The sequence below is a fragment of the Aristolochia californica genome, unplaced genomic scaffold, assembly GCF_029961685.1.
Source record: "Aristolochia californica isolate CCGP_79_NKW_82.1479 unplaced genomic scaffold, dmAriCali1.0.hap1 SCAF_1, whole genome shotgun sequence".
NCBI classification, from domain to species: Eukaryota; Viridiplantae; Streptophyta; class Magnoliopsida; order Piperales; family Aristolochiaceae; genus Aristolochia; species Aristolochia californica.
Genome location: NW_027181770.1, coordinates 5,629,571 through 5,641,843, shown reverse-complemented (window position 1 = coordinate 5,641,843; position 12,273 = coordinate 5,629,571). Strand labels below are relative to the sequence as shown.

At 38.4% G+C, this 12,273-nt stretch overlaps 2 protein-coding genes across 2 annotated transcripts; both read right to left on the bottom strand.

Annotated features, from left to right (window-relative positions):
- Positions 1-2,068: 2,068 nt before the first annotated feature.
- On the bottom strand, positions 2,069-3,217 carry LOC137945152 (jasmonate-induced oxygenase 2-like). Its single transcript, XM_068790940.1, has one exon. The coding sequence runs from the start codon at positions 3,215-3,217 to the stop codon at positions 2,069-2,071; it is 1,149 nt and encodes a 382-aa protein (XP_068647041.1).
- A 3,079-nt stretch (positions 3,218-6,296) lies between these two features.
- On the bottom strand, positions 6,297-11,608 carry LOC137957231 (UPF0664 stress-induced protein C29B12.11c-like). Its single transcript, XM_068804980.1, has 5 exons — positions 11,270-11,608; positions 8,239-8,350; positions 7,036-7,107; positions 6,706-6,926; positions 6,297-6,630 (listed from the first exon to the last, which is right to left on the bottom strand). Exons 1-5 carry the CDS (start codon positions 11,377-11,379, stop codon positions 6,522-6,524), a joined length of 624 nt encoding a protein of 207 aa, XP_068661081.1. The 5' UTR covers positions 11,380-11,608; the 3' UTR covers positions 6,297-6,521.
- Between the last annotated feature and the right edge of the window lie 665 nt (positions 11,609-12,273).

Genomic DNA, 12,273 nt, shown 5'->3' with positions numbered 1-12,273 from the left:
TAAATGCTATCTCAATTTTTTTTTCTCAAGTTTCAATTTCTTTTCTTTTTTCTCCGTATTTCATCATTTTGTGAGAAAAAATTTATTAATTAAGCGAGAAAGTAATTTCTTTCATCTCAATGATTCTCTGTTGCCAACAGAAAATACCTTTCTCTCCTTTTTTTCTTTCTTTTTCCTTTGTTTTTTGTGGCTTCCGAATAGACCCTAAAAGGTTTTGAGTTTAAAGAAAAGTTTTGCCTTATGCAAATAATTTTGAAGATTGAGATTAAGGGCAAGATTTTTACATAGTCTTAAGTATATTCTCGACGAGAAAATCGTGCAAACAATTACTCTTTGGGGGTAATTAGTTTGGATCAGTTGATATAAAATTTTCTACTCAGAGTCAAACTTTCTAACCACAAAAATAATTATGTTGTATATTAAATGTTCTAAAATTATAAAACATTTGTTAGATTGGAGAAAATGAAAGAAATATAAAAAAAATACATATGGGTCCTTGCATATTTGCAATAATATTATTAACCTAATTTTATATAATTGTACAAATTTAAGCTAGATTCACTGGTTTGACCATGTCTATGGCCCAAAATTTAGTGATTCAAATCATGGGTCTACTTTAGATGCAAAGGATCCCAATTTCACAATCAAATTACCTAAAGATCACATGCTTGAAGAGAGAACCTATGACCAAATGAAACTTTATATATGGTTGAGTCAGAATAACATCACACATGCCCCTACTCTTGTATAGACTTTAATTAAATAACTACAAAAGGGATCAATTGAGAAGTTCATAAGCTTAGGGGGTGGTTCAACCACCTCATTGAATTTTATTAACAAACATGGATTAGCATCTTGTGGAAGAGATCTTTTAATTTCTCTTCAACTTTTTTAGTAGGAGTTATCGAGCAAGAGCCTTTGAGAAATGGGAAATTCTCTTGTAATTTCACTTCAATTCCTTGAACAATCAAACATATATAGCACAATACCAAAGCTTCTTCATCGAATGTGACAATACAACCAATAAAAGATCAAATCATTGACTAATCAAGGGACTTATTCTAATCGTACCATCGATGCAATAGTTAAGTTAACCAATGGTAGCATCCTAGCGGGCGTATCAATGTATTAAGTTATATGTATATACAACCGAGAAACGGTTATCTCAGCCGTCCGATCATGGCGTTTCACATGTTTCTCACCAAATGGTTTTTCGTATTGGATCAGCCCTCTATATATATATATATATATATATATATATATATATTATCAAATACGTCTTGGATTTTGAAAGGACGTTATAGGCATCACGTGATGAATAATCGGACGACTGAGATAGTCATTGATCATGATCGAACAACTGAGATAACGTTTCACATATTTCTCACCAAATGGTTTTTTGTATTGGATCAACCCTCTCTATATATCATTATATACGTCTTGGATTTTGAAGGGACGTTATAGGCGTCACGTGATGTATAAAACACAACAAATAGCATAATTAAAATTTTTACTTTCCTATAAAGTTTTAAAGTAAGAATTTTGTATAAGGTTATAAAAGTTGTTTAACAAAATATAGGAAAAATTTCATAAACTCAAACTAAAGCTGTATAGAGTAATTTCCTTAGCCTGAACTCAAGGGGTGTCTCAAAGTTTCCTAATCCATCGGTAACGACCTTAACTTAAGCTTTTGAATTGTCTCCTATGATCATGCCGGTCAATGTCTTTAAGATCACTATTGAGCAGGTGCCCGCCCTCATTAAAGTCAACTACTAATATAATGACAATCATTGATTCTGCACGTTTTGTTTTTCATAATCATATTCCACCAAATGTGCTTCCCTCCGCTTTCTACTTCTATAGGGAGAATCACTGAGAAGGCAAAAAAAAACTTCAGAAGCTCATCCATGGTGGATTCTGAATCTTCGGAATTGGGTAAAGAAATCATAAACATGAGTATTCCTTAAAGACTTGTTACTGGTGAAAGCATTCGGTATTTAACTAATGAAATAAAGACTGTGTTTATTACATTCCTGGATTTTCATTCCAATTTGATCTTGTTCAAGTACTAACTGGTTTGCATTATGGAGGCGGAAGAGAGAGACGGAGGGCCCCGGCGGCCGCCGCCATTGTGTTTGGAAGCCCTGGAAGCAAGAATCTCCTTCCCCTGGACACCCAATATCCTGATGAACTTCCGATACTCGTTGAAAGTCATCTCATCGAAAATCCGGAAGCCACCGGACATCTTCACCATCTCGTCGATGGGTCCGATCTTCTTCTCCCCCTCTGGGTTGATGAAAACCACCAGAGACATCCTTTCTCTCTCCCCGTTAACGGACGTTCGGTGGTCGGCGCTCTTGTAGACTCCGTTTGTGGCTATCTCCATCTGGTCGCCTATGATGATCACCAGGGCATCCTCCACCGGGTCGACACTGTACCAGGTTCCGTCTTTGTTCACTTGTAATCCGGAAACTCCGTTCTGTTGCACCACCGCAAACGCGCCGGGGTCGCTGTGTGGAGACAGCCCGAGCGCCAGCTGAGGCTCCGGGCATTTGGGGTAGAAGTTCATTCGGAAGCTGGCGCCGAGGTTTTGTTCCCCCCCGAAGCAGTCGGTGAAAGTTTCCTCCGGCAGACCCAAGCTGGAGGAGAAGACGGTGAAGAGTTGCTTGCAGAGGAGGAACACTTTGTCCCAGTATTGGGTGACGACCTCCCGGTAGTTGTGTGGCTGTCGGGGCCATTTCTGGTAGTCTTTACGGGCGGAGACGGGATGGAGGTGGTGGAAATAGTAGTCGCTCCAGTCGAGCGTGATGCCTTTCTGTACGCCCATTCGACTGCCGTACCCTTCGTAGGTAACGGGGTCGTTGGCGTACGTCTGCTTCTCCTCCATCGGAAGGGAGAAGAAGCCACGAGAGACGGCCATGGCGGAGGTGAGAAGCTCATGAGGAATCCCGTGGTTGACGACCTGGAAAAGTCCCCACTCCCTGCATGCGGACGACAAGCTCTGCATGCATATCCGCCTCTGGTATTCGTCCCCGGAAGAGAAAGCAGACATGTCGACGACGGGAACTGGAGCGACAGCGGTAGCAGAAGCCCTCACCTGAGGAGGCCTCACGTAATTAGGCGGCAAATATTTCGGTCCGCTCTCGGCGAGCTCCTGCACTCTCAGGATGGGCTCCGGCCATTCTGTCGCCACAGCGGAGAGACCAAGGGTACTCATCTCGTCTCTGCGAATCCAAAGGGCAAGCGCGAGTGAGATTCGCTTCCGCAGTGGGTGAATTTATAGAGTTGGAAGGGACACATCTGGTCGCAAATGACACCAAAGTAGAGAATTTACTAGCGACCATTGACGCGCGATAATCCCATCCTAAAACATCTCCACCGACCAAATCTATCTGAATAAATTTCCCAGAAATTTCTGCGGGGAAGGCTTTAATTGCGGCTGAGCACATTGATGAACATGCAAAACGGAATGGACGCGTTCGTTCAAGAGTGGCGAGAATAGGAAGGAGGGAGGGCTGTCCCGCCACCCCAAACAAATTCAATCATGGACTACTCTCCTCCTCCAAGACTGGAGGCTTGAGCAAGGGACCCGCTTCACTTCTGCAACATTTACTGCCTTGAAGAACAAAAACCTTTTCAAAGAGAGATCAAATCTCCATTTTAAATACCTATAAATCCCCTTCTGACCATCTTAGTAGTGACATTAAATTCGTATTTTGCTTATATTTTAATCACATTATCTTCAATTTGTGCTTCTATTATATCTATATTATGTTAATCTTAATTTCACATTATACTCAAATTAGGCTCATATAGGGGGATCCTATTCTTATGTTATTATGCATATCTAACTTAGCCAAACTTAAAGTTTGGATGAATATTCTCTCCTCTATTAACCCAAAACTTAAAATAAAACAAAAAAACCAAAGACCAAAATTATCCGACAACATATAACATGAACATAAAGTCCATACGATGGTCTTGTCGTATTTCCCATCCTTCATAATAGAAAAAAATAGTTTTTTTTCCGTATGGACACCATTGCGTTTTAAGGGCAATCGTGCCTTACAATGAAATTTGATCTCTTGACATTCTATGGAAAACGTATAGCCCATTGCAATTTTATACGGTTTTGAACTTTTTCATTAGGATGCAAATGTGAAGGCGTTATTTCTCCAGTCGGTTTTTTGTTGTACGTTTTGCCTATTTTAAAGGGGTCATATCCATTAAAACTATATTAGTTTTAAAACAGTGAAACAAGGGTTTATTTGGAACCCTTAGAAAAGAAAAAATAAGAAAATAAGAATTTGATTATTATTATTCCCAAAAATAGTTAATAAAAATAAAATAATGATCAAATTCTCATTTTCACTAACTATTTTTTAAAATAATAATGGTCAAATTCTTATTTTTTTTCTTTTTCATGGGGTTTCCAACAAACCCTAAGTGATAAGTTACAATTCTAGTCCTATTTATTTATGTTTTTTTGGTGTTATGTTCTTGTCTTGGAGTAGGGATCCTAATTTTGGGCTTTACGTTTATTTTGAGATTTGGATTAGTTCATAGCCACCCTAAACCCTACACCCTAAACTCCAAAACTAGCCCCGCCCACCCACTAAAACACGATTTCCTTACGGGTGAGGAGCCGGAGGAGCACAGTGGCACAATAGGGAATAAAAAGAGACCAATATACACTTAGTGTATTGATACATCACACTTGAAGTTATAAATCAAAGTTTGCATTCCATAACTTGGTATAAATAATATTTTGGGTAATCCCATATGTAGACATTTATGTGAGGCACATCCCTTACTAAATATATAGCTAGGTATAATCGAAAATCTGATAAGGCTTTGAAAATTATTTTTCAATTAATCCACAGAAATAGTTGATCAAATTGACGTAAGAGTTTGCATAAACTCATGGTGGGAGAATGATCAAGAGACCAATTGACTTGGAGAACTTCAGTGTTCCATGGTCTTTCGTCATCTTCGTTCCTCTGTTTGATCAGGTTACCACCCCCACCACTCACTCTACCACTCTTTCTTTTCAGTTTCCTACGTGAATCGCATAAGCTGAAGGAGGATGTAATGTCCTCTGCGTGTGATAAAAAAACGTGCGTCTATTTTCTGGGTGGGGAACAATGGAGAGCTGAGAGAGACACAATGGCTCTGCAACTCTGAAAAAATGATCTTCTTTTGTTTCCATGTCATTCGAATCGGATAGCGGGCTGTTGATATATGAAAAGGAAGCCGAATTCTCTCTGCAAATGGGTGACAGAGAATCCGGACATGAAGTAAAGTTCATAGCAGTCGTCGTCTTCTTTCTTCACCTTCCATTTTCGGGCTTTCATGGCTGCTTTATCGTTTTCAGTTAATTTTTTTGTCTTTCTTTTCACTGATATGTGGCTGCCACTTCTTGCACTTCACTTGAACAGGCTAACATAACAGAGAACTTTTGGTTGTGCTCTTAAAGTTTTCTCCGACATGAACAGAGATCAGTTCATCAGTTTCTGCTTGAAGGGTTCCCTAAAGTCGATCCTGAATTTCTCCTCATGGGTTGCATTTTAAATCGCGACTAAAGATCCGAGAAATTATCATGGTGGATGTCGACGCAAACAACCAGAGAAACCTACAGGAATCGAGCATGAGTAGATTCCTTCTGTTCCCTGGATTTGAGCGAGTGTGCCTGTGACTGTGACCACCCTATTTGCCACTGGGCCACTGCAATCATTCCGCCATTTTTTTATTTTTTATTTTTTTGAAGCTCGTAATAGCCATCTCAGCAGATGATGAAATGTCTGAATCTCCGGAGTTGCCCAATTGTCCCTCTCTTTCATCGTCTTCCTGGACCCATCATCACCCCTCTGGTTCTCTCTTTTCTGCCACTCAATGGCCGACTAATTTGCTTTTCTTCCGCTTCTGTCTCTCAATGGACTCTGTAATTCTCAACTACTGTCAGCTGACAAAGCATCCTGTACGTAATTAGTTAACAACGGACGGAATCATCGACCATTCTACGCTGCTACTGCAGAGAACCAGTAGTTAACACAGTTCGATTGGTCATGCTCAGAACCGTGCAGAAATCACTGACAGGGAAGATCAGATGTCTGCTAGCCTGCGGTGGCTGCAGCAATTTCGTCACCAGCCTGCAATTGTAGACATTGTCGTAGCTACTATCCTCTAATGGATATGTCTGATTGTTGTCTAGGAAGTTTCTTCAATTAAGTAACATCGCCCTAGATTTTTATGATTTTTTATGTTAACCCAAAACACCCAAGCTCCGGCCAGAGAGCTGAAGGAATCTGTTGGCTTTTATTTGCCAAAGAACCAATCGAATACGTTCTGATAGATAAACGCCCTTTAGGAACAAAACGCCCAAGGCAAAGCCTATATGCCGATTATTAAAGTATACTTGGTATATAACACATAACCCAGTACACCAAATTGTAAAATCTGTACCTTTTCATCACATCCCAAACGCTGCCATTCTATACAGGAGATGAAGCAGGGTCATCCAATCATATTGAGCTTTCTGGAGGCTGGGAATGATATGCCCGACGCCTTAGGAGAGAGTCTGGTGTAGGCTGTTGTAAGAAGATCTTTGTGGGATCATTAGGATCCACATATCTGCAGACCAAAACACCTGAATTAGAAAAACTTCATGTAAGCTATTCTGCAGATCTATAAGAACAGAGCACATACGCGCATCTCATCATATCATCAACTGGTGTTTGAGCAGCTAACAATGGATCCAGTTGCGACGAGGAGTCGGGAGAGGGGTGAGCAAACTGCTGGTTATACCGTCTCACTGAAGCTATCAAATTGAGGAAAAGTGGGACAAAAGTCCCACAGCCACCTTCCTTGAAAATGATCTTGAAGGAATGGTTGGAGTAAAGGGCACGATGCTGGTCATCTGGCACGACCTGGAGTTATTGCGTTGGAGTAAAGATCAAAACTAAACATGAACATCGGGGTTAATAACAAAAGCCCGTAACTAAAATAAATCGGATCTGGTTTTATGCATATACTCACTGGTTCCACATGTCCCGATATGTTATTGCAATGGAATATCGGCTGGTTAAATTTGTCATCATGTACAAAAAGCTGCAAAGAGAACAAATGCAGATAAGAGTCCAAGGGGGATACAGAATGCAATGCTTCCTGTTTTTCATGAATGTATGCAAAGGACCATGAGTTAACCCTCGCATTTAGTCATATAAATCGATTGTCACCATCCCAATCTCAGAGCCTTGTCTCAAAAATGACGGTATCAGATACTTAATCATCATTTTTCTACAGAAAAAGCTTCACTTTCAAAATGATTAAAGTGTAAACCTTCCGCTGCATCATCTCCTTCAGTCATGAGATGATTTTCTGTTAGACACATTAATCCCAAGTAAAATCCTGATTGAAACTGCACTTACTGGATATTCACATAAACTGACAAATTCTACCTGTACTCCAAAAAATTTCCTGATCTAATTGGTTCTTCACTGGGACTTGTTACTCAATACAAACTTACGAAGCCAAAAATGCACTGAAGAGTAATGCCACAAAAACCTCTTCCCTAATATCTGATTTGAAGTCAGTAAACATGGTTTCCTATATCATTCCCTGCCTATGCATTAAGTAACATATTAGTATTATAGAATTAAGGTACAAGGGTAAAGTAGTCAAATCACTTATAAATAACTTTTTAAAAAATTTTGAATTTTAGAGATTCACTTTGTAAGTAACTATTTTACTGTTATATTTCCTTTTTTAAATATTGAACTCCACAACCTGACAAGCAGCAAAAGAGTTTTTTTACTAGTGAACACGCGCCTTATCCTGATAAGACTTGAACCCAAGACCTGAGACGGTTGTTCATCAAGCACACCTCTCTCCTTTCTTAAATTTTTCTTCCTGGTTGAGCAACTTTTCCATAACAGAAATGCTTTCTTGCAATAAAAACCAGGCATTGCATCAAGGAGGCAGGTCTGGGTTATCACCTTGAATATGTAAAGTGCAGAACTGAGCTCTCCTTTAGCGAAAACATGTTTAAACCCCCATATTGTAGGCATGTAAAACACATTCAAAGGGAAAGTGAACTATTATGAACAATCACCCACAAAGGCACAAGTAAAATCCACATTCAAAAGGAGAAAAAAAAAAAGAAAAAAAAAAAGAATACATATGCATAACCTTGATTTTTTGAAGCAGATAACGAGAAAAGTTCTCTGAGATACTACATACCAGCGGCATATCAAAAGCAAAGAAATCCCCCACAGGTTTATTCGCAACAAACACCATGCGTATATTTGACAAGTAGATGGTTCCTTTTGCCTTGACCTTACCACCATGAGTTCTGATTAAAACATGGATAAAACACAAGTTGTCAACATCTCTGGGAAAACTATAACAATGACTATCATGGTATCTACAGAAAAATTTTCAAGCATGAACTTCCAGCTCGTAAGATTTTGAATGTCACTACAGCTTCTTATACGAGAACATTACATGATAACAAGGGAGAAACTTTCCAATACTCCAAAAGGGTATAAAATAGAAAGTACATTAGGTATCAAACAAGCAACACTATCATGTATATAAGATGCGTTTGATTGAGTCTAGTTCCATTCCAAAATGACTAGCCACAAGACCTATTACTCAACCTTATAACTGAATAACATTTCTTAACATTCATCAATGTGGGATTGTTTCCACTCAATTCTCCCCCTTACGTTCAAGCTTACATATAGCAGGCCCGAGACGTGAATCAAACTCCCAATGGAACACAAATTGGACCTTGGTCCATAGAAAGATCCTGTTCTGATACCATTATTGGATTGAGCCTAGTTCCATCCCAAAATGATGAGCCACTTTACAAGGCCAATTGCTCAACCTTATAACCCAATAACATTTTTGAGCATTTATCACAGCCAATTCCTTGGCTGATAGGTTAGATAAATTTGGAACACCCCACAATCTCTCATTGTTTGGGACGGTTCCCCCTCCTTGTAATCTTGCACTTTTGAGACTGTTAATATAACTTGGCACTACTTAAAAAAAAAAAAATGTGAATACAATGGCAAATCATCCTCCCAGACCTTTTGCTCAACCTTATAACCCAACATTTCTTGACATTTATCAGTGTAGATGCAAAGGAAGATATAATCCAATCACACATTTATCAATGGGATACAAAGGAAGATCATCATCCCCCACCGGCCACACACCTAGACTCCATATCCTTTTGCAAAATGTCTAACAACATATAGCTTGGTTAAGTCCCAGCTTCCCTTCAGCATGTTAGTATATGCCACTCCTTCCCTCTTGTATAATAAAGGCTTGAGGATCATCCTCCCCTCCCCTTTGTATCATATATTCTTTAATGCAAAGCTATTCACAATATCAGAAAAATAAAAAAAAGGCAATGCTCTTTGGCAGACACCATCCACTTGACCTGTCAATTCATGCACAAGTATCACTAATTTACTTTTCCTAGTTCACGAAACCCCACTATGACAGTAATATATGTTTTTGTTTTTTTAATATTTGGGATGGTATCACTAGACAATATTAAAAAACTGGAAGTCATTACCTAATGAATCTTTTAACCGATATTGAATATCAACAATTATATTCTGATTACTATTAGTTTATCAGGAAAATCTTGGTAATTAATTAACATAGAAGAGCAGGGAACATATCAGTTGTGTAGGCTGAGTAGGCAAACCAAGACAATACACAGTCCATTTCTGTGCTGCCACTTCTGTAGTAAGAAAACTATTAGCCTGCTCAGACTTCAGTTATCGTCTCAAACAAAGCACCGAGACTCAGGAAATTTCATGCCCAACACTTCCAATGAGAAGCTTTTCATCAACACTCTCTTTCAGGATAATTTCAGTTCTTTGTAAAATGTGCCCTTTCTCAACAAAAAAAAACAGATCTTTGTGTTCTTTATTAAAAAAATTACAGTTCTTCTTCACATGATATCAGCAGGCAGGTCAACCCTTATAAAAAAAATGTCAATTAAGTTGAACTACTCACCAAACACTAACCTAATTCTTTAAATCAGGTCAGGTGCAGTGTTCCAATGGGGATGATGTAGGTTAAGCCTGACATATATTTTTTGTTATCTGATGTTGTCTATCTGCATTGAAGCTCAACGGACCTGTTCCAGTGGCAGTTAACTAACTCACTAAACCAAGTGAGAATGCCCTAAAGCTTATCCTTGTGTGAATTGCTTGAACAACTTTAAACAGCAAAAGTTCCATTTAATTGTTAAAATGAACAACACACTAGCTTGAACATGCTTATCAACTATTAGAAAATGACTCTTTGCTGAGTAAGTTATATATGACATTTCAGGAAGTCTTGAAATTTTGAATTTCTCTTGAAACGTTTCCCCCTTTTTAGTAGTAATTATATCTGCATTTGTGTTTGTTTCCTGAACACCTCAGGTTCCTCCACTTCTACCAATGCATTAATTTTGAGTTGAAACCACCTGCTGATATGTAAATAATTGCATCATTCAGTACCTAATAGGTGGAGCACTTTTACTTCCCTTATGCAGTGGAGTTACTCGATTCATTAGCCATTCCTGTAGTGGCTATTTCCTACGGGCAATCTTTTTCCCTTTCTACTCCATCGGCTTTGACATTCCACAAGTTCTAATATCCTGTTGAAATTGAGACTAGGTCCATCTCAAAATTACTAGCCAAATTATGAGCACTTCCCATGTAATAAGTCCATGATATTTTCAATCTTATATCCACGTTAAGTTGGTCCCATTATATGGCCCCTACATGTAAACGATTTTGGTTGAAGGCCCATGCAAAAGTACCTACTTGGATACCATATTAAAGTTAGGTCTAGGTTCACTGCAAAATGCTTAGCCAAGTTAGAACACATGATCTTTTTAATCCTACATCCTTGTGGACTGTTCTAAACATATGCCTCTATATGACTAGACATGCAACTAATATGTGAAAAACGTATTTTTGCCGCCACTCTTCAGCCAAATGAGACGTAAACGTTATTACTCATGGAAAATTACGAGACCTTTTTCTTATACCAAAACTGACGGGATCAACATTTCTATTTCAAACTAACAAACAGCTATTGATAGAAATAAACAAAGCCACCACTTTCCCGGAATATGTGGTAACGGGCACAAATTGCAAATGGGAAGGGAAAACATATTCCACACGATAGTCAATTATCCAACAAGAAAAACACAATTCTAATAGGGAAAGCGAGAAAGAGGAAGAGAGAGGCAGACCCAGGAATCTTGTCGATTTCGAATTCGACGCCGTCCCGATGCAAGACGAACATCTCGTTGACGAAGGGAACGGGCATCCCATTGCCGAAGAGTTGAGGATTGAGCGCCATCACAAAAGGAGGTTTGAGATGGAGAAAATTCTGGTCGGAATTTTAATCGGAAAGCCTGACAGAGATATGTAGATAGGAGTTGGCGGGAGAAAGGAGGCGAATGAGAGAGGAGGTTGTAGATCCCGCTTGCGGTTTCTCTAGTCTCACAAGCCGCGTTCCTTCCTCGTTCCAACCGTTTTCTTCAATACTTTCAACAGTGATGAAAGCAGCCTACGTTTAGCGTAAATGAGTAAACTCGATGCCGAATTATAGGACGAAGGAAAGGGTGAGGAAAATGGACAAATGATGACCACACGGACGGCCTACTCCTTACACGTGGTGATTTGGTAAAATATTTTTTTCGAAAAATTGACAATTCCAAAGGACCTTTCACAAGTTTCACCCAAGGAAATGATGAGAATTTTATTTTTATTAATTAATATAATATATTTTAAAAAAATTATTTTACTCTTTTTAAAGTTTATTTTTCATATTTTCTTAAAAATTATAGGACAAGAAAAATCGGATGCAATAGTTTAATTTCCGGCACAACGGCCCCTAAAAATAGTAGAATTAACTACAAAGTGTGAAAAAACAAACGAGTCTGTTTTAGAACCCCTCGAAAAGAAAAGAAAAAAATAAGAATTTAATTATTATTAAATAATATAATAATTAAATTCTTCTTTGCGCTAACTATTTTTATGAATAATAATGATCGAATTTTTATTTTCTTTTATTTTCCAAACATATCCTAAAGAATTTTCACACATTGACCTAATCCTTTCCCATTGCATAACCCCAAAATCCCAAAAGAAATCAATGGAACAAAAAAAAAAAAAAAAAAACTGAAAAAATAAAGGGAAACTCCTCTTCTGACCTATAATTGAGAAGAAAAAAAATAAAAATTTGACTATT

Coding starts and splice junctions, on each gene's coding strand:
- LOC137957231 (XM_068804980.1), bottom strand. CDS start 11,379: ATGGCGCTCAATCCTCAACTCTTCGGCAATGGGATGCCCGTTCCCTTC. Junction 6,927..7,035: donor TATCGGGACATGTGGAACCA/GTGAGTATATGC, acceptor CAATAACTCCAG/GTCGTGCCAGATGACCAGCA. Junction 6,631..6,705: donor GATGATATGATGAGATGCGC/GTATGTGCTCTG, acceptor TTTGGTCTGCAG/ATATGTGGATCCTAATGATC.
- LOC137945152 (XM_068790940.1), bottom strand. CDS start 3,217: ATGAGTACCCTTGGTCTCTCCGCTGTGGCGACAGAATGGCCGGAGCCC.